This window comes from Littorina saxatilis, linkage group LG8, assembly GCF_037325665.1.
Source record: "Littorina saxatilis isolate snail1 linkage group LG8, US_GU_Lsax_2.0, whole genome shotgun sequence".
Taxonomy (NCBI): Eukaryota; Metazoa; Mollusca; class Gastropoda; order Littorinimorpha; family Littorinidae; genus Littorina; species Littorina saxatilis.
The window spans coordinates 68113226-68135725 of NC_090252.1; the positions used below are offsets into that span (position 1 = coordinate 68113226).

A 22500-nucleotide genomic window follows, 5' to 3' on the forward strand; every position below is an offset into this window, starting at 1 on the left:
TGTACATTCAGGAAACGAACTTGTGCTTACAGCTGATACCTCTTGACTATGAGAACAAAATTACCTGAGAACTCTGTGACTTAAAGTGAGTGAGACAATAGACATGCTTTGGATATACTTGGTCTGGGTTAATGTGGTCATCAAACTGTAAGTACACTAGCATGTTTCAGGTCTTTAACATGTTGTCAGTGTGAGGAGAAGGCCTGATTTGTGTGTTTGTCACCATGACAGTAATTGTCACATACACAACACCTGCATGTCCCCCTGTTTGCGACAATGCCATTAAAATCATGACATAGATCTTCTTTGTTCAATTACCTTTACATCGATATATAGTTTGTCGTACCTTGACTCATTGTTTTTAAACACATATGTGTTAAACTGACACACCCTATTTCTTTAGCAAATGTCTTCAAGAACCCAGGAATGAAGGGTATAGTTAGTACTAAGATAGGCAGGAACAATCTTAAGGGGAAATAATGACTAGCAAATGTCTTCAAGAACCCAGGAATGAAGGGTGTATTTAGTACTAAGATAGGCAGGAACAATCTTAAGGGGAAATAATGACCAGCAAATGTCTTCAAGAACCCAGGAATGAAGGGTGTATTTAGTACTAAGATAGGCAGGAACAATCTTAAGGGGAAATAATGACCAGCAAATGTCTTCAAGAACCCAGGAATGAAGGGTGTATTTAGTACTAAGATAGGCAGGAACAATCTTAAGGGGAAATAATGACTAGCAAATGTCTTCAAGAACCCAGGAATGAAGGGTGTATTTAGTACTAAGATAGGCAGGAACAATCTTAAGGGGAAATAATGACCAGCAAATGTCTTCAAGAACCCAGGAATGAAGGGTATATTTAGTACTAAGATAGGCAGGAACAATCTTAAGGGGAAATAATGACTAGCAAATGTCTTCAAGAACCCAGGAATGAAGGGTGTATTTAGTACTAAGATAAACAGGAACAATCTTAAGGGGAAATAATGACCAGCAAATGTCTTCAAGAACCCAGGAATGAAGGATGTATTTAGTACTAAGATAGGCAGGAACAATCTTAAGGGGAAATAATGACCAGCAAATGTCTTCAAGAACCCAGGAATGAAGGGTGTATTTAGTACTAAGATAGGCAGGAACAATCTTAAGGGGAAATAATGACCAGCAAATGTCTTCAAGAACCCAGGAATGAAGGGTGTATTTAGTACTAAGATAGGCAGGAACAATCTTAAGGGGAAATAATGACCAGCAAATGTCTTCAAGAACCCAGGAATGAAGGGTGTATTTAGTACTAAGATAGGCAGGAACAATCTTAAGGGGAAATAATGACCAGCAAATGTCTTCAAGAACCCAGGAATGAAGGGTGTATTTAGTACTAAGATAGGCAGGAACAATCTTAAGGGGAAATAATGACCAGCAAATGTCTTCAAGAACCCAGGAATGAAGGGTGTATTTAGTACTAAGATAGGCAGGAACAATCTTAAGGGGAAATAATGACCAGCAAATGTCTTCAAGAACCCAGGAATGAAGGGTATATTTAGTACTAAGAAAGGCAGGAACAATCTTAAGGGGAAATAATGACCAGCAAATGTCTTCAAGAACCCAGGAATGAAGGGTGTATTTAGTACTAAGATAGGCAGGAACAATCTTAAGGGGAAATAATGACCAGCAAATGTCTTCAAGAACCCAGGAATGAAGGGTATATTTAGTACTAAGATAGGCAGGAACAATCTTAAGGGGAAATAATGACCAGCAAATAGCAGGGCTGAAAGAGTTAAAGAACAAATGTCTATGATTCTATATAATATTTTATGTGTGATTGTACAATCTGACAGTGACAGTGACACCGACCAAAGTAGGCGCTGCGTGTACCGATGGTTCAGGTGGAGAGTGTGTAGCACACGCTACGTGCTCGGCGGCCAACGGATTCTGCGAGTGCGATGCACATTACAACGGAGTCATCGGGGGAGAATGTTGTAAGTTCAATGAACACACACACGCACGTACGCACGCACGCACACACGCTCTTTCGCTCACTCTCACCAAGTAATGCACACACACACACACACACACACACACACACACACACACACACACACACACACACACACACACACACACACACACACACACGTAATGAACCCACAGCATCCGACTAGAAATGACACTATATATATATATAGATATATACGGCTTGTGTGTGTGTGTGTCCGTCGCGATATAACCTTCGTGGTTGAAAACGACGTTAAACACCAAATAAAGAAAGAACGTGTGTGTGTGTGTGTGTGTGTGTGTGTGTGTGTGGGTGTGTGTGTGTGTGAGTGTGTGTGTGTGTGTGTGTGTGTGTTCGCAATGCACGGCCAAAGTTCTCAATTGATCTGCTTCAAATTTGGTGGGCATATTCAGGTAGACCCCGGACACAATCTGGTCGATGAAAATTTTCAACATGTGCTCTAAGAGCGGCGCGGTGAACCGATTTTGGGTTTTCTGTAGATCCAGTAGATCCATTCCCAGTAACTCTTCCTTATCTTCTCCAGTGTTTTGCGCGTTTATCTCCCTTCCTTCGTGTGGCGTCAATCCCGTACGGTATTTGCAAGAATACTGAATGAGAAAGAGCTTCTTCAAAATCTGAAGTTTGATCTTGGGTGCGTCTCAGAAACTGAACCTTTTGTGTGTGCCATAATCAAATTAGCCCACAGTTGAAACATACTGAATTTTGAATCATGAGATTGGTATTTTTGAGAAGTAAAATGAATAAAGAAATAGTACAAACAAAACTGATTATTTTGCATGATTATTATGAAGGTTGTTTTGCGAAAAAAATTATTGGATGCGTGAAAAATGGAGGTCTGATCTTTGACATGAACCATCAACTAGTTTTGCACCTCACTACAAGAATCGTTTAGAATGTCCAAGGACTGCTATTCTTGTTATGTGTGTTTGGTTTAAGCGTACTTGACAGTTGAAATGTTATTTTGTCAACAGAATTGTTTTTTTTAAACGAAATTAATCGCTTGAAAGTTTGCCATCACTTTCGTAACATAGTTTTCCACACGCGTGCAACAGCAACAAGTCCTAAATTTGAACTTTAGAATTTGCATATTCATCTTCAACACGATCTTGACATGAAAGGGCATATAAAATCGCTAAGCTAAATGTTATTTAAGTATTATTTTCTCAAAATTGCATCTGCAAACTAAGTTGAAAGTTGCGCAATATGACATGCTTCTTCAAAATTCAGTTACGATGGTGAACGGTTTTGCAAAGAATGTTCAGAGTTTTGAAAAAAGATTAGAACTATTTTGCGCGTTGTCACTTCCTTAGAGGTGCAGGTGACTACGCATGCGCAGTTACAGAGAGAAATAGTTCAGCTTCCGGCAGCGAAGAAAGATTTCGAGCATGTTTCCGAAGTCTGTGATTTTGTTACAAAAGTGATCAACACCCAAGGTTCTTGAGAAAAGGTGAGTTTTTGCTGCTATGATATTCTATGAAGTGAAAAATTAGGCTAAACATTTGTTAATAATAGTTTTTCTTTCGATAAATATTTTGTGGGTGTAGATTACATTCTGTGTGAGACCTGTTTAATGAAAGTGATGTTTGTGCACAGATGACTTTGAATTTAAAGTGATAAAAAAATCTTATACTTTTATTTTATTAATTAGAAGAAAAAAAACACAGTAAACACCAAGTTCCAAAGACTTTCGGGCCACGCCCTTCTTCAGTGAAATGAATGTAAGCAAACAATGACGTAAAATTCATGATTAAAAGAGAAACAAAAATCAGTGATGACAGGCGCCACGACTACGATGCAGTCTACGCCTTCACAACTATTGCGATGGACCACCTCAAGACCATCAGAGGGCTTTCCGTTGAGCATGCCATCCAATGGAGTGACGGCTGTGCAGCACAATATAAATCAAAAGGCCCATTCAGCGATATCTCCCATACCATACAGGACTTCGGCTGCACATGGGAGCGCAACTTCTTTGGATCGCGCCACGGGAAAGGTGCATCTGATGGAGAAAGTGCCGTCGTAAAGCACGGCGCTGCGAATGCTGTGAAGTCAGGAGCGGCCAACATCGACAACGCCAAAGATCTCTTTGACTTTTGCTTCACAAGCAGCCTGGAGATGGAGAGTGCGACGGCCACTCCTTTCGGTCGTTCTTTTGGGTGCCACAGACCGACATCCAGAGGGACAGAGGTCGAGTGGTCAAGACACTCAAAGGCACCCGATCTCTGCACAGCATCAGGTGCGTCGAGCCAAATGTGCTCTGCACACGACTGCTGTCATGCTTTTGTGCTGCGTGCCAGTCTGGGATGGGCGTTTGCTCGAATGGTCGTGAGGCAGGAACTTGGGACAGGCAAGCCCTCGGACCTGAACTTCCCCAAATTCACCCCCCCATTGCTCAACAACCAGCCGCTCCTCGAGTGCCACCCCTTGCTCAAGCACCAATCCACGCTGCTCCTCCCCCCGCTCAAGCACCGATCCCTGCCGCACTTCAAGATCTAGCCCCGGCTGCACCCCAGAATCCAGCCCCGGCTGCAGCTCTCGCTTGTCATCAAGTGACGCCCCCTGCTGCACCTCTTTTCAATTATTTTACTTTTTTTTTCGGCAAAGTTTGATTGATTTTGTCCAGCTTTTTGGCTCACGAAGTGTAGCCTATGCGATCGTAACTTAGCCTATGCGATCGTAACTTTGTCTGTCTGTGCGTTTGTGCGTTTGTGCGTGTGTGTGTGCGTGTGTGTGTGTGTTTGTGCGTGTGTATGTCTGTGGTAGAAACTTTAACATTTCCGAGTCTATGTGTGAGTGGTTATCCAAGACTATGGATAAAGCTCGCATAAGATTACGTCACGGTCAAAAGTGTTTGACGTCAATTGATGCATCATGACGGCATGCCTCCCTGTAGTCTTTCTCTCTCGCGTGGTGTGTGTGGTCTCGGTCATTGTTATTTTGAGCGGGCCGAGACTATTTGGCAGTCGTGTCCCTGTAAGTAGGCTACATGCAGACAGACAGATCTAGATCTAGTGTCTCTCTTTCTTGCACAGTGTCACCTAAGCTTACTGTGTGTGTGGGTGTGTATGTGTGACGGAGTGATTGAGTTTGTGTTACTGTTTGTCTATTTCTTACGTGAGCCTTGAAGGCTTCGCCTCTTGTTTTCTTTCTGTTCCTGTTTTAGTGTTTGGCATTTTACCTAAGAAGAATCTGGTTGCAAAATCAGCTTAATTTAGTAAAGTTTGTGGGAAAAAGCATTTACCGTTTCTTTGTTACAAAAGTGATCTTTCCATGTTACATCGGTGACCATTTTGCATTCTTTTGGGATAATTTTCTAACATTTTGTCTTAGAGCAACAAATCTTTGTATATATGCTATTGTGAAGGTTAAATGTCAATAAGACTGAATGAATGCCATGTATCAACATGTTCTGATCAGGATATTATTAATTAATTTTCATTTTTATTTTGACGAATGCATGGAACTTTGAAAAAAACATTATTTTGTTGTTTGCGTGTAATCATTTCATATTGAACTCTATAATGGCTTGTTATTCAACAATAATAACTGAATAAAAGTCGTTTTCAGCCTTATAAATGCAGTTTTTTTGTCTTTTATTGTTTCCATGTTACACGGGTGATTTTGCACACATGGTCCAAATACTGCTCAATATATGGCAAACTAAAGGCAATGTTATATTTTTTCTTGTTTAAACTGAAAAGGTACACCCTGAGAAGTGTGTAAATAGTATTATCAAAGTTTTCTGGGAAGATTTTACTTTTGGTGATAATGTCACAAACAGAGGACGAGATTCTGAGACGCACCCGATTCCGATCACAGCCACGGTATCATCCTGAACTCAGGTCAAAATGAGTACGGCTCATTCTCTGAGATAACTGGCGATAGCCGTTGAGCGATGACTGATCAGAATGCTACGGTATGACAAGCAGCTTCAGATATTCCCGTTACTATTTTTAGAAGGTCACTGTCCAGAACACTTTCCTTGCACCGGTTGTCCTCACTGTAAAAGTGCAAAGGTCAAATCTATTTATAGCCACGCGAAAAATCCACTGTCATATATCTATATATATCTATCTATATATATATATATATACGGATTCTGTGTGTGTGTGTGTGTGTGTGTGTGTGTGTGTGTGTGTGTGTGTGGTGTGGTGCGGTGCGGTGTGTGTGTGTGTGTGTGTGTGTGTGTGTGTTTGCGTTGCGGTGAACCGCGGTGAATAAATACTCTGTTTCGCGATACGAACTACGAAAATAAACACTTTTTTGTTCGGCTCTACTTCTTCACTTCTTTCACTTCCACCACACAAAATCAGCGCTTTTCTGCACAGCGCTTTTCTGCACAGGTGGTACATCTAAGTATTGCAATTCGTGTACAAAATCCCTCCCATCTTCAAAATATTGCCAATATATACTACCCCTTCCATCGTAAATATTCTGCATCCAATTTGGTGGGCCTATTCAGGTGGACCCCGGGCACAAACTGGTGGATGAAAATTTTCAACACGTGCTCTAAGCCGGCGAACTGCCACGCTGCATACTCTGTCTCGCGATTCACCCGGCTATTCCTCAAGTATCTATATGTATAAGAGTATATGTATATGTATAAGACAAAGCTTCCTGTGTCAACAATTCCACTCACCCTCTGAGACCCGGCCAGGCTTTCACATGGAATAGGACCATCCCTCCCCTTGGACACTGCACATCTAACACTCAACAACGCGGCTTCTCTCTGTCCACATTATTTTGATCAGAATACTTTTTTAACTGACTCTTCTGGCTTCTTATGAACTTGTTAGCCCCTACAATCTAACAGTATTCAGCAAGCAGTCAGGATGTTCAATGTGGCTGTGTGTCCAAATTGAGGGATGGTCGTATTTTGTGTATAAGCCTGATCAGCTGTGAGATGGTGAGCCGAATCGTTTACATGGCAAGGCTTTTAACCGAAACCGATATGTTTTAACAGATCCAGGGGTAGGGAGGCCTGGCGGCGCCTGCATAGGTGCAGTCTGCGTTGATCCACACGCTGAATGCCCTTCGTCAACGTCACCAAAGTCATGCGTGTGTGCAGATTATTATGTTGCATCTGCGGGTGTCTGCGGTAAGTTCTTGCTCTACATGAAGTATACACATTCTCTACATATGTCAGACATTCAGTCAAACTGTCTGTTCAGGTCTCATGAACAAAACATGTACAACTAAAAATATAAATAAATAAGAAAATAAATAAATAACATTTATACAAAATACACTAAATGAAAAAATGTTGACACCAAGGAAAGCAAATACTCATACGACTGCCCTATGCCATTCGTGATGATAATCAGAAACACATGTTATTCCCCCCTCTGCTTCTTTCTCTCTGTAAACGTGCAGGGCTAGTTATTTTTCGGTAACTTACCCAACAACCAAAATCACTTACCCAACAACGGGCCTGAATCCTCGATAGCTCACAGGTTGATGAGCTAGACTTTGAGGGAACTACTTTCCGATGACGAAAGTATAAATGACGTCATCTGGTAACACCTATCTCGAGAACTAAGCGTCGCTCAGAACCAGCGCCCTTCCATTAAAGGCAAGTAACGCTCGTACTCTGTCTAGCGACAAGAGTAGTTCCCCTTTCACATTTTCTGAACTGAGTTGCTTGGACAAAAAACTGCATTCCGACGGTTAGTTTTCGTCAATATTTCATTTTATAAACAGATCACACGCAACCAAATGCACACATTTCATCAATTTAAAAAACATACAGCGGTTTCATACACTATTTTGCCCAAGAAAACTGAACTTCATACAGTTTTGAACGTTGGAACACGGGTGCAAAAGTTCGTCTGCTAGTCCCATTCGAAGAAAGAACATATTCTAAGCGATACCAAAACATGAACAGAATACACACTGTAACGTGTTGGTCTGAGTTCGTTTACGTAATATACCAGATGGATGCAGATAATAGTACCCAATATTGACGGACTGTGTGATGATGTCTTCTGCTATGGTCTGTTGAGACAGTGATATCAAAATCGAGACCTCCGGTCTCGATTTTAATATCACTGTCGAAACAGACCAATAGTACCAGCTATTGTGTTTTCAGCGTAGCAATAGGGCCCGAGATTTAGACGAGACAAGTATAATGCCGACGAGTCGCATTATACTTGTTCGAGTCTAAATTCTGACATTAAATATACATTCTGTGTTAAAATCATGTTTTTGTCAGCAACAAGTACCAGAATGGTCCATGTCGTTGATTGCAGACGGCGGTTCCCTTTCGGCGCATGAAGCCACGGAAATAACCGAACATTGAAAAACCCACGGACATGTATTACGGAGAAAACTCGAGATAACCGGATGTTTAGCATTACTTCAATATGCTAGGAATAAGAATAATAATAAGAATAAGAATACTTTATTATCTTATAGAGAAATTCAGGCGTGGTACATAACAATAATACAAACAGGACATTGTTTTTACATAAGACATATAGCACTATATAACAGGGCAGGTTATAAACACACCTCCCACATACCTTTCTGGCCATTCCTTGCATTGTGCTTACGCATTCAGTCATGAACACATCCATGTCTCACTTTCACATCGCACACATGGACATTCTTATACGCTCAACTTACCCATTCACACATGGACATTCGACCACGCTCCACTTACACATTCTTACACGCTCCACTTACACATTCACACATGGGCATTCTTATATGCTCCACTTACACATTCCCACATGGACATTCGACTACGTCCACTTACACATTCCCACATGGACATATTTAAAGCACTGCGCTTACATATTCTCGCACACCTAGGCGTATAACGGACTATGGCTAAACATCATTGCAAAAAATCATAGCATACAATATATCACAGAAACAATACGTCATGACGTATCATGCTTGCCTACGTATATTGTATGTTCGAAAGTCTGACTTCTGTTGGGAATTCGCGTGGTGAAGACTGCGGTAAATCTGTAGATGATAAGAGAACAAGGATTGTCTCAGAAGAAACGACTAAATGTTTCAGACCTGTAACTTCATTTCAACACTGCACTATACAATGGACGTTCTATGTGACAAGAGAGTTTGCTGATTGTGTGTTAAACATTGGAGAGATCGTCTGCTAGAATCAGAGATAGGTCGCTTCAGATAGCAGCTTCTGGAAATTTGCAAGGTTTGTTGCCTGTTAAAGAACTGGATTTTACACGTAATGTATGTCATGTACAGTAAGCAACAACAAAAACACACACAAAGAAAATGGCATCGTCTGTCGACTAGTCACAGAAACAAACCTGGCGAGGTATGCGTGTACTTTATACACGTGGAAGAAACCGGAACCATGCGTCTTTGTTATCGACAATATGCTTTTGGATATTGAGAAAAATGGCCGACTTCCGCAGCATTATGCTTTGATGATCGGAAGAGACCATCCAATCACAGCCCCCGAATTCCCCCACGTGTTCATCAGAATAGCTATATCAGAAGATATCATCACACAGTCAGTCAATGTTAGATATATTGGTAATTCTCTGAACATTTTGTATTTACTGTAAAGAAATTACGAAAGCATTTGTCTCAGTTTTGGCTGTTCCATATCCCTCCCTCTGATTATTATTTGTTTTTGTTCACTCTTTTCTTGTACTTTTCAGTATATCAAAATGTCTTTTCTTTCAAAAAGTCTTTAGTCACTTGCTCAACTAAATTCTGGGATCATTACATTTTCATATATATTTGTTTGTATTTGAATGTAGGTGTTTTTGTTTTTGAAGTGGGTTCTATCTAAACCCTTACACATGCACATACACAAACATTTACTGGCATTTACTGGCTCTTTATGCGACACTTGGCTCTCAGCAATAAACAAAGCAGAAATAACGGGAGCGTTGTTTCTAGACTTTAAGAAAGCCTTTGACCTAGTAGATCACTCACTTCTACTAAAGAAATTAAAGTGTTATTTAAAAGACGACTCCGCCTGTGCCTTTTTTGAATCGTATCTTTCAAAACGGAAACAGTATGTATCCATTACCTGTAAAACTTCGTCAAACGAGTTTGTCCGGAGTGGTGTCCCTCAAGGGTCTGTATCTTGTTCTGTATTTATATAAATGATTCACCCCTTCATGTGTGCGATGAAAAAGTTAGATGTGAGTTCTTTGCGGATGACTCTTCTGTCCACACCAGTCACATATCTTTGGAATCCGTCAACTCTTCTCTTCAAACAAGTGTGGATGAAATCACTAAGTGGTGCGTTTCTAATGCAATGATCATTCATCCGATTAAAACTAAGAGTATGGTGATAACCACGAGACAAAAACACCAATTAAGTCCTTTACAATTACAACTGTCAGTTGGTTCAACTCAAGTGCAGCAAGTTAGGGAACATAGATTATTGGGTGTTACCATTGATCAAGAGTTGAAATGGCAAACTCATTTGAGTAATATCTGCAAAATTGTATCAAAGAATGTGTACCTGTTATCAAAATTAAGGCATTACGCAGATTCTGAAGCACTCAACATGTTCTATTACGCCCACATAATGCCTCATATAAACTTCGCTTCAACACTTTGGGATAACTGCAGTGATGTTCATTTAAAAAGACTCAATTCCCTGCATCGCCGAGCTGCAAAACTTATTCTGTATGATTTGAATAGGTCCACGGATGATAAACTAAAGCTCCTGAATTTCCTACCCTTGAAAGATCAGTTGACGTTAAACAAGGCTGTGTTCATGTATAAAATGTTAAATGACGACTGTCCTAAATATTTGCAATCACATTTCAAACATGCCACAAAACGATATGGGTCCCAAAAAATCATCCCTCCTATACCTCGCATAGACCTCTACAAATCGAGCTTAGCCTTCTCAGGAGCATTTCTCTGGAACTCCTTCCCCCAACAGATAAGAAATGCAACTTCAGTGAAAATGTTTAAGAGACAGTCACGTTCACACATCATTCGTGAATGAAATGTCTTGTTCGATTGTTATTTTGCTAAACATTTTGTGCTAGTGTTAACGGCTGATCTGAGCAACTTCATTCCCAAATGAAAGATATAACTATGTCAATGTAATTCTGTAATTTTTGAGTTCCCCTTATGTAATTCCTTAAATGCACATTGTGTTGCATTCCATACAATGTATTTCTGTATTTTATCCGATTCAATCTATATTTTGTACGTGCGTCCGTCTTTACGTGTTGTATAAAGGACAGGTTGGAAGAATAGGCTTTGCCTAAAACCTTTATCTTTTTGTAATACAGTTCTGAGTCTGAGTCTGAGTCTCTCTCTCTCTCTGTCTCTCTCTCTCTGTCTTTGTCTGTGTGCCTCTATGTCTCTGTCTCTGTCTCTGTCTCTCTCTCTCTCTCTTCTTGTTTTTGTTTACTATGTGCATTTGTATGCTGGTGCTTGAGATGTGCTCATCTCCATCAAAAGGGCCCAAGGCCTACTCATTAAAACATTCAGACTTCAGACCTCTCTCTCTCTCTCTCTCTCTCTCTCTTCTCTCTCTCTCTCTCTCTCTACTATACTACGAGTCCAAGCTATCATACACATACTATACTGTCTCTTCCCTCAGGATTTGTGAATTCACACATTATTTTGAGAGCTAAGGTCTTTCTTAATTTATTTCCATTCAGCATTTTGCTTGTTTCTATGTTACATAAGTGAAAACGGACCACAAAGCTATCGACGAGTCCTGTGCCGTAGGCAATGACGCGTGTGTGCACGCAACCCTGCTCCTGGCCTGCGACCCCGTGGCTGCTGAATGCTGTGAGTCGTTAACATTCAAGTAGTTATGCTTTCAATGATGTTTGTTCTGATTAAGGACACTCTATCCTAGCTCGTTTCATAACTACCAACTCGTATAGTATGTTATTTGTAATGTTGACCTAAATGTGACATTTTACACAGATCGAGACAGTTAGCGGCGTCATAGTATTTTAAGTGAACAATGACTCTTGAGATATGTGTATAACAGGGGGTGATCACATCATTTTTAAAGGGGGGGGTGGGGGGGGGGGGGGGGTCGGGGGGGGGGGGGGGGGTGATGAGGGTTAACAATTCGTTTAGGGACAGATTGACGACGCTAAGGCTTAGTTCAGGGAGCAAAGCGCCCGAACCTCGTTGCGGGTCCGGAGGTTCAACAAAGTGCTTGCAATGTTGGCATGAGCCGCTACCGTTATTGTTCTTGATGAATGCGAACAAAAATGTTTTGTTCAGTCCGCAAAAAAATACAATTTTAAATCTTTTTTTCTGACATGTCATATAACCGCACAACTAATGTCTCCAACGACTTAATACATTGTATATGTATGGAATGACATAAGTAAGTACACGGTTTGGACTATTTTAAGGCAATACGTTAAGGAGTTACTGAAATGTACCGTGCATTTTTGTAACGTTACCTGCTTAAAATGATTACAAACCGCCTTGCATTGATTCTCAGAGAAATTATACTCACACTGTTCGGCTTTAAATAGCGTCTTTTTTATGACAAGACAGGCACAAATAACTGACTGCTTTGGATACCGATTTGATTGATCGTTCAAATGATATGCAAAAGTTATTCAGTTTTAGCTGTTATTATTTGTGTCGCTTCTAGCGTGGCAATTAACCTTGCATGTATAATCATTCTGTTTTCTTATTGTGGTAATAAGGGAATGGATTGTTGGATTTACTCCTTCAAATATGACTGCTAAAAGGAAACAAAATTCCAGCAACATTGTTTTAAACAGTGAACGCAATGAATTTTGGATTTTTGTCTGCAAAGGGCCAACTCTATATGCGTAGCGGAGTTTTTGCCACGGAGATATCACGACAATACAGCTAGGCATACGAATGACGCAAGGGTAGCTAACTACCAGTTTATTTGTAGTAACTACTGGGTGTTTCAGTGATCCAGGCAGGCCAGGGGTGCTCAGCAGATGGCTACGCGAACCTCTGCACGTCGGGGGCAGATTGCACAACCAACCTGTGCACATGTGGCACGGCCTACACCCGAAATGCCGACAGTGGTCTATGTGGTACGTATTACAAAGGACTGTCCTTAGCGTCTCAGCACCCAAACTAATAAGGAAGGTTGGGGAGGAACGGCTTAGAACTTCAGGTGCGTTCTTAAAGGCACACTGCCTTTGGTAAACACAGTTCAACTCACCATCTCAGATCTGGTCGGCGCCTGGTTTGAGTAGCTTTTGAAGAAATTAATTAATTACAAAAAAGTCCAACTCACCTGAGCAAGCAGTCAAGGTGTTGAATGGTGACATGTTTCCAAGTGAAGGAATGGTCTTATCCGATATAAAGGCCTGGTCGGATGAAACATGGTTTAATACGCAGCACGGAGCAAGAACCTTCTGTTGTGCTGCACCATGCACCACTCTGGAGCTCTCTTCCCTTCTCTGTCAGACACTGCACCTCTCTCAGCTCTTTCAAACAACAGTTGAACACTTTCTTTTTGACACAATATTACACCAACCCGGCCTAATGTCTTTTCCATTCCATTTCTACACGCACTCCTCTCCCTTTAAGTTGGTATGATTGGTGTGAAAATTACATGTGGTGATTTTTGTCCGTATGATTAATTGTTTTATGTAGGTTGTACATTTAGTTGTTCTATTTTTCATATGTTTTTTTGTAAAGGGCCTAGAGCCATATGTTAGGCACTTTTAAATGTCCAGTTATTATTATTTAAGTTATTGAGACATCCCAGTGCACTAAGGGATTTATAGAGCAAATCGAGAAAATTCGTTATTGAACGAAGCGCATGGCGCTGAGTTCAATAATTATTTTCGAGGTTTGCTCTATAAATCCCTTAGTGCACTGGGATTGTTTCAATAACGATATTGTCAGTACCGCCAGAGAAAAAAGAAGATTTAAAACGCACATTTTGCAACGCGCATTTGGATAGGCGTAACTGTGTGGTCAGGTTTGTGTCAGATCTACTTTTGTGTGGGCTGTCTCAAGTATTTCGTGCTTTCGTCACACGCAAACTATTGTTTTAATTTCTGTTGGTAAATTCCAGTATAGCGTTAAGCTAAAAAGTGATGATCTTTCATTTATACTCGGAGAAAGGACAGTGCTCTTAGTTATTTGCGAATCGAAACCTTCATCGAGCTTCGACAGGTTGACTGTGAAGAGTTTTGTCCCTTGCCAAGGTCGACGGTTAGCACATTTTCAAAATAAATGTGGCATGTTTCTCGTGTGGAATCTTCACTCATCGGGGAGTCTGGTACTAAATATGAAGGGTAAGAATGCTCTGACCCCTACACGTATTATATCCCCATCGTTTTATCGTTCACATTTGCCCAACATGTTAATTTGCTGAGCGGGATTTACTGTCGTCTGCTATGCTATGGCAATCGAACCACTGCACTGAGTCTCATTTCAAAAACAAAACTTGCTCGTCACGTTGCACTGAGTCTGCACGCATGAGGCAGGCTGGTAATAAGTCTTATATATGGTAAGAACGTTCTAAACCCTACACGTTTTCGATTCCGATTTTCACGTTCTTGCCTTGAAATAATGATTCGGAAAACATTCATTTAGTGAAAAGATGCAGTCGTATTTCAGTGTAGTCTGCTACGTGCTGATCTAGCTGCTACGTTATCGGAATAACACTTGTGTTTTCTGTTAGCTGCTGGGAATTGTATACTAACTCATCATTTGGTAATGTGGAAAATAAGTTACATGCCACTAACATGGCATAATTATGAGAGAAATCTTCGCAAGTCGAAACTAAAATATGACACAGCGGGTTCTATTTTTAGATCAGTGGCACAGGCACATGCAATCTGTCAGAAAAAAACAACACTTCTGCTTTAATTGAGAAGCAGGAAATTTATGGTCATAGTCATTGGTATTGTGGAGAATATAAGCTACATGTCATTAATTAATTCTGAGGATGAGAGTACACTCTCGCTTATTTATTTATTTTTTACCTCAGTTGCATGCAGGCTGCTGCAACCCTTCTTTTTTTTATTATTTGTTTTTTTTTGTGGGCGGGGAGCATCCTTCTTCATGGGTCTTTTTATTTTTTATTTTTTCTACTTCTTTCCGCTTATCCTTAATACCTAGCTTGGACATGTATTCATATGATGGACAGTTTTTTTTTTCGTTTTTTTTTTCTCTTCACTACAGTTACTCTAACGTTACAGCTATTTCATTCACCTTTGCTATGACCGACACGGTTGGCCTAGTGGTAAGGCGTCCGCCCCGTGATCGGGAGGTCGTGGGTTCGAACCCCGGCCGGGTCATACCTAAGACTTTAAAATTGGCAATCTAGTGGCTGCTCCGCCTGGCGTCTGGCATTATGGGGTTAGTGCTAGGACTGCTTGGTCCGGTGTCAGAATAATGTGACTGGGTGAGACATGAAGCCTGTGCTGCGACTTCTGTCTTGTGTGTGGCGCACGTTATATGTCAAAGCAGCACCGCCCTGATATGGCCCTTCGTGGTTGGCTGGGCGTTAAGCAAACAAACAAACAAACTAACCTTTGCTATGTCTAGTAGTTTGTGCGTTTGTTTGCGTGTATGTGCGTGTGTGTGAGTGCGTGTGTGTGTGTGTGTGTTGTTGTTGTTGTTGTTCCCATATTTCTGTTAAATAATACCATTTTCAGCGGGACAATACATAACAAGTTAATTAATCCAACGCTCGATGGACAAAAGGCGAGAATTTACAAATTACCAATTACAGTACTATTTTCAGCACAGCATCATACGGCGCATATATAAATATATTTACATTAACAGCACTATACTATTATTTATCTATATTCTTATACACAGTAACCGGCACGGTTGGCCTAGTGGTAAGGCGTCCGCCCCGTGATCGGGAGGTCGTGGGTTCGAACCCCGGCCGGGTCATACCTAAGACTTTAAAATTGGCAATCTAGTGGCTGCTCCGCCTGGCGTCTGGCATTATGGGGTTAGTGCTAGGACTGGTTGGTCTGGTGTCAGAATAATGTGACTGGGTGAGACATGAAGCCTGTGCTGCGACTTCTGTCTTGTGTGTGGCGCACGTTAAATGTCAAAGCAGCACCGCCCTGATATGGCTCTTCGTGGTCGGCTTGGCGTTAAGCAAACAAACAAACAAAATCTTATACACAGTTCAATTTTACTAGAGATTTCGAAGTCGAGCTTGGTTCTGAAATAAGACCTTCATGTTAGTTTTTGGATTTCTGTACTTAAACTGGCTTATGCACATTTTCGATATCACTATCAGGTGATTAAGTATGAAGGTTTTCTCTCTGGGGATATCACGTGTGAAATACCCCAAAAGAGCCTCTTCGCAGCTTAACTTTAAATTTTTGCCGGTACATTTAAATATGTACCCTTGACATTCCTGCCATATGGGTTGCACTGCTCTACACTGCCAGAAAAAGTGCTCGATGAAGTCGGTTTCGTTACAATACTGACAGAGATTTGTTTGACGAATTCCCATCTTATGTAGCAAAATGTTGGTGGGATATATATTGTGTAAATTTTTCCAATGCAATAGACGAAGACGGGTTTCTGTCGAGCATTCGTTCGCTAAATTCCAGTGTTTATCTTCTAATGTAATATTTAATTTGTTCGACCAAAATCCAGCTGAGCTTGGCTCCTTTATCTAATAATTTAACATCTTTAGGCGAATTTGGCGTGGAGATAATTGTATAAATGGCATATGATCAGACCGGGCCTGACCCGTATCACGCAGTCTGTATTGCATTATATTCAAATAGGCGAGACTGTTTATATCCAGTTCGTTCACATATTTCCTCTTCTTCTTCTTCTGCGCTCGACGGCATATTTCCTCAAAAGAGCACACGTCGTTATCGTTAAAGACATATTTTATTACTATTAGTATTTAAGTTATTGAGACATCCCAGTGCACTAAGGGATTTATAGAGCAAATCGAGAAAATTCATTATTGAACGAAGCGCATAGTGCTGAGTTCAATAATTATTTTCGAGATTTGCTCTATAAATCCCTTAGTGCACTGGGATTGTTTCAATAACGATATTGTCAGTACCACCAGAGAAAAAAGAAGATTTAAAACGCACATTTTGCAACGCTCATTTAGATAGGCGTAACTGTGTGGTCAGGTTTGTGTCAGATCTACTTTGGTGTGGGGTGTATCAAGTGTGTCGTGCTTTCGTCACACGCAAACTCTTGTTTTAATTTCTGTTGGTAAATTCCAGTGTAGCGTTAAGCTAAAAAGTGATGATCTTTCATAGAGACCTCATTTAAACTCGGAGAAAGGACTATGCTCTTAGTTATTTGCGATTCGAAACCTTCATCGAGCTTCGACATATTGACTGTGCAGAGTGTTGCCCCTTGATGTGACTCCGGCCAAGGCCACGGTTAGCACATTTTCAAATTAAATGTGGTATGTTTCTCGTGTTGTATCTTCACTCATCGGGGAGACAGGTACTATATATATGAACCGTAAGAATGCTGTGAACCCTACACTTTTTATGCCCCCATCGTTTGTTTGTTCACATTTGCCCAACATGTTAATTTGCTGCGGGGTTTATGTCGTCTGCTAGGCGGCTAGGGCAATCGAACCACGGCACTGCACTGCAGTCTCATTTCAAAAACAACAATTGCTTGTCTGCACGCATGAGGCAGGATGGTAATAAGTTGTATACATGGTAAGAACATTCTTAACCCTACACATTTTCGATTCCGATTGTTGTTGCCTTGAAATAATAATTCGGAAACTATCTATTTACTGAACTGATGCAGTCGTATTTCAGTGTAGTCTACTATAACAGAGTCGACTTTCACATGCTGGTCTAGCTGATACGTTATCGGAATAACACTTGTGTTTTCTGTTTGCTGCTGGGAATTTTACACTAACTCATCATTTAGTAATGTGGTTAATAAGCTACATGCCACTAACACGGCATATGAGAAGAATCTTTGCAAGTCAAAACGAGAAGAGACCATTTGTGGAAGAGATACAGCCGCTTCTATTTTTAGATCAGTGGGCTTAACTGTGGCACAGGCGCCTGCGATCTGTCAGGAAAAAAAGCTTCAGCTTTGAGCCGCAGGAAATGAATGGTTATTTTTTAGGTAAAGTGATGAATATAAGCTATATGTCATTATTTAATTCTGAGGATGAGAGTACAGTCTCGCTTTGGCAAAGGGCGTAAGACTACGCTCTGTGGAAAAGTTAGTGCACTCCAAGAGTGCGCTAACAGATTCAAGCGCATCGCCATTACCCAATCAACTGGTTCACATCAGTCATTTGACACCTGTACTTACTGACAATTATTATTATTGTTATTATATTAATAGAAGGGGTGTGCCTTTACAAATACGTCTTCCTGTGCAAAGCATCTTGCGAATCATCTTTAATCCACCCATGTCGTGATAGCTCCTTTCTTCCTTTTTGGTTAACTTCCCCACTTAAGAGCATGTATGAGAATCGTTTGTAATCGTTTGTAACTCAAAGATAGGGTTAATATGTCGCTTACTTCCAAAACAAGTTCATGGATATGTAACATTGTCACGTCACAATACAAGTCATTTTTAGCAGGGTTAAGAGGCGTGGGTCGTTAGCAAGGGAATCATCTGTTGAATGCATGATCGTCATTTTGCATTTGGTAAAACACATGTCAAACAGCAACAGGGGATGGGTGGGGGTGGAGCGCATGCCAGAAATCAACAGTGGTATAATAAATATATCTTGATGTACATTAATTAGAAGAACAAGCACAAAAAAAAACCAGTGGTAATAATGAGGACGCGCACGCTCCCGTACTTACGCCATAACGCAAAACAGTAGTAAATCAGCTAGTTGTGATTATACAAAGGACTATGAGTAAGCGTATGCCTGCCTGAATGACTGACTGCTTGAATCAATGACTAAAGCAAATATTATTCGTGTATTAACGATTGGCTTGCTGAATGACCGATTCAAGGATCCATGGACTGACCACACTTTTCATTGTTTCAGAGCTAAGTGATTCCACAGCTTTGCACGGAGGGTCCTGCTCAGACACAACACCTTGTGTGGTTAATTCCAACCTTCAGTGCGTGAACTTCATCTGTCTGTGTAATGCTGATTTTAAGCTTAACATACACACTGGGACATGCGGTGAGTCTATAATTGCTTGATTGTCAGTGAAAATGATGAGTGCTACTCTTCATCTCTAGTCTTTCGATAAACTGTTTTCATTGGTTTGTTTGATTTTCAGAAACCACAAAACTTCTGTCATTGTCTTTTAATATTCTTGTAGGGATGCTTTACTAAATTGTCAATGGATATTGCACTTTGATCATAGTCTGTCGACAATTTTGTTTTGAATGCTGGGTTTTCAAAAGAAATCACAACCACAAAGCTTCTACCAAAGTCCTTCAATAATTTCTTTCGAATATGCTTAACTGGATTTTCAGAGGCTATTCCAGAAGACACTGTTGGCCATAGTTGCACCTCGGGTGACACAGATTCGTGTCACCAGACAATGACGTGTGCGGGTGACGCCGGGTCTGAGATGTGTGTGTGCAGAGCAGGAACAACGGGAAGCCCAGGGAACTCTTGCGGTACGTTAAGCCAAGTTGCACAATCAAAAGTTGACAGACATCCCGAGAGCCATGATGTCAATGTTCACAGTTGTGTCTCTTTGGCGCTGTGGTTCCTTAAACAAGTATACAAATTAAGTAGAAGTGCAATGCCAAGGCACTGCATACCCCCAAATCATCTCTCTCTCTTTCTCTCTCTCTCTCTCTCTCTCTCTCTCTCTCTCTCTCTCTCTCTCTCTCTCTCTCTCTCTCTCTCTCTCTCTCTCTCTCTCTCTCTCTCTCTCTCACACACACACACTCACACACAAACTCATACACGCGTCACTCACAGACACACACACACATACACACACATACACACACACACACACACACACACACACACACGCACACACAGACACACACACACACACATACACATATATATACATACATACACACACACACACATGCAACCACATAGCATGCACACACACACACACAGACACACACACATTGACTCACACAAAACTCATACACACAAAACACACACTCATACGCACATAACAGACGGACACACACACACATACACACACACACACATACACGCACACACACACATTCACACACACACACACACAGACACACACACACACACACAGACACACACACATTGACTCACACAAAACTCATACACACAAAACACACACTCATACGCACATAGCAGACGAACACACACACACATACACACACACACATACACGCACACACACACACATTCACACACACACACACACACATACACACACACACACACACACACACACTCACACACACGCGCGTGCGCCCGCACGCACACTCACATGAACGGCTTAGATCATGGGTCATGTTTTAACACCTTCGCATTTAAATGCTTATTTTATAGTCGTCCATTGATTTGAGAAGACAACAAAGCATACTAAACTGACAAGCATGACATAAACAATAAGGAAACACAAATGAACCAACAGCATCGTTTTGTGTATGTGGGTAGTTGACACCTTTTATTCACAAAACACGTCGGAAAATGGCGACCAATCTGTTGCACAGCTACAGGTCACTTTCTTCAACCAAGGCCAGTACTTTCATACATGACAAAGGAAAGCAAATGAGGCCTGAATAATAACGTTGTAGTGTTCCTGTGTGTGTCTGAGTGATAAACTGTTTTAACAAACTATCTTCTGAAGCGTAATTGCACTCAGCAGATTGTTCTTCCGCTCAGAACTTTTGTGTCACACGGTCTTTGCGACAAAGCGAGAGATCGCATTCGTGCAGAAAACCATTGACTACACAGACCAATCATTTTCAGCATTGAAATTATGAAGGAAAACATAGTATTGGCAGAACACGACCAAATGAGTTTCGTGTCACAGCGTTATTGGCGTGAGATTTGTTACACTATTTAAATTGTTGTCACATTGTAGCAAAGTCATTGACAACACATACCAGTCATTTTTAGCATAGCAATTGGGAAGGGCTACTATAATAGTGTGTTTGAAGAAAGAAAAACATTACAGTATCGACTGAACACGACCGAATGAGTTTCGTGTCACAGCGTTATGGGCGTGATACTTTTTAGACTATTTGTTCTCACACTGCAGCAAAATCATCATTTGGACACATCGAGCTCTGATGCAGCTGGGTGTTGTCAAAAGGCTACCTTACTGAGAGCTAGATCTTAATGTCTGTTCGTGTCACACACTAATTGAACCTGTTATGAACGGAACATTTTGCAAGAGATCATATCTAAAAAAATACTAAGTGGATCTTTATGAAATTTGATATGGATATTTTGTAGGGGAATTTCTCATAAAGGTTTTCTCCCTTTATTGATAGGACCGTTTGATGACGTCATTGTGTAGTTGTAACGTTGGCAGAGGCAGGGACACACAGTGACAGTGATACGTTTCCAGAGGATAACGTGTATGATATCATGCTGATCTTTGTTAACTAAAGGAGGAGAGAGCAGAGCTTGCAAATGTGTTTGTAAATGACAGTGACTGGTGATAAGCTAGAAGATGAAAATGCACATTTTTTTCAACTCTTCACGTTTTACACAGGTTAATTACCTGAGACAAAGATAATGACACAGAGACATCTGTCATCAGTGTGTAATTACTTATATTTGGTGGTGTATATAATGTGCAGTACATCCTCTTGAAGTAGATGTGTTGTGTAAGCAGGATTAGTAACATTTTGGGTTGTACATTCAGGAAACGAACTTGTGCTTACAGCTGATACCTCTTGACTATGAGAACAAAATTACCTGAGAACTCTGTGACTTAAAGTGAGTGAGACAATAGACATGCTTTGGATATACTTGGTCTGGGTTAATGTGGTCATCAAACTGTAAGTACACTAGCATGTTTCAGGTCTTTAGCATGTTGTCTGTGTGTGGAGAAGGCCTGATTTGTGTGTTTGTCACCATGACAGTAATTGTCACATACACAACACCTGTATGTCCCCCTGTTTGCGACAATGACATTAAAATCATGACATAGATCTTCTTTGTTCAATTACCTTTACATCAATATTGAGTTTGTCGTACCTTGACTCATTGGTTTTAAACACATACTGTATGTGTTAAACTGACACACCCTATTTCTTAAGCAAATTTCTTCAAGAACCCAGGAATGAAGGGTATAATTATTTGGTACTAAGATAGGCAGGAACAATTTAGAGGAAATAACGACTAGCGAATAGCAGGGCTGAAAGAGTTAAAGAACAAATGTCTTTGATTCTATATAATATTGTATGTGTGATTTTACAATCTGACAGTGAAAGTGACACCGACCAAAGTAGGCGCTGCGTGTATCGATGGTTCAGGTGGAGAGTGTGTAGCACACGCTACGTGCTCGTCGGCCAACGGATTCTGCGAGTGCGATGTACATTACGAAGGAGTCATCGGGGGAGAATGTTGTAAGTTCAATGAACACACACACGCACGTACGCACGCACGCACACACACGCATGCATACTCT

General features: G+C 40.9%; 1 protein-coding gene and 1 long non-coding RNA gene across 2 annotated transcripts in view; both read left to right on the forward strand.

Annotated features, from left to right (window-relative positions):
• LOC138972458 (uncharacterized) overlaps positions 1–7100 on the forward strand; it is a 9313-nt gene extending 2213 nt beyond the window's left edge. Inside the window, exons 2-3 of the long non-coding RNA XR_011457623.1 lie at positions 1830–1970; positions 6972–7100. This is a non-coding gene — a long non-coding RNA (uncharacterized lncRNA). The remainder of the gene's footprint in view (positions 1–1829; positions 1971–6971) is intronic.
• Positions 7101–11671: 4571 nt separating this feature from the next.
• Positions 11672–22500, forward strand: part of LOC138974421 (multiple epidermal growth factor-like domains protein 6) — a 35146-nt gene continuing 24317 nt past the window's right edge. Inside the window, exons 1-5 of the mRNA XM_070347135.1 lie at positions 11672–11770; positions 12895–13023; positions 18936–19076; positions 19376–19522; positions 22298–22438. Coding sequence (XP_070203236.1) covers positions 19444–19522; positions 22298–22438 — 220 coding nt within the window. The 5' untranslated portion in view covers positions 11672–11770; positions 12895–13023; positions 18936–19076; positions 19376–19443. The remainder of the gene's footprint in view (positions 11771–12894; positions 13024–18935; positions 19077–19375; positions 19523–22297; positions 22439–22500) is intronic.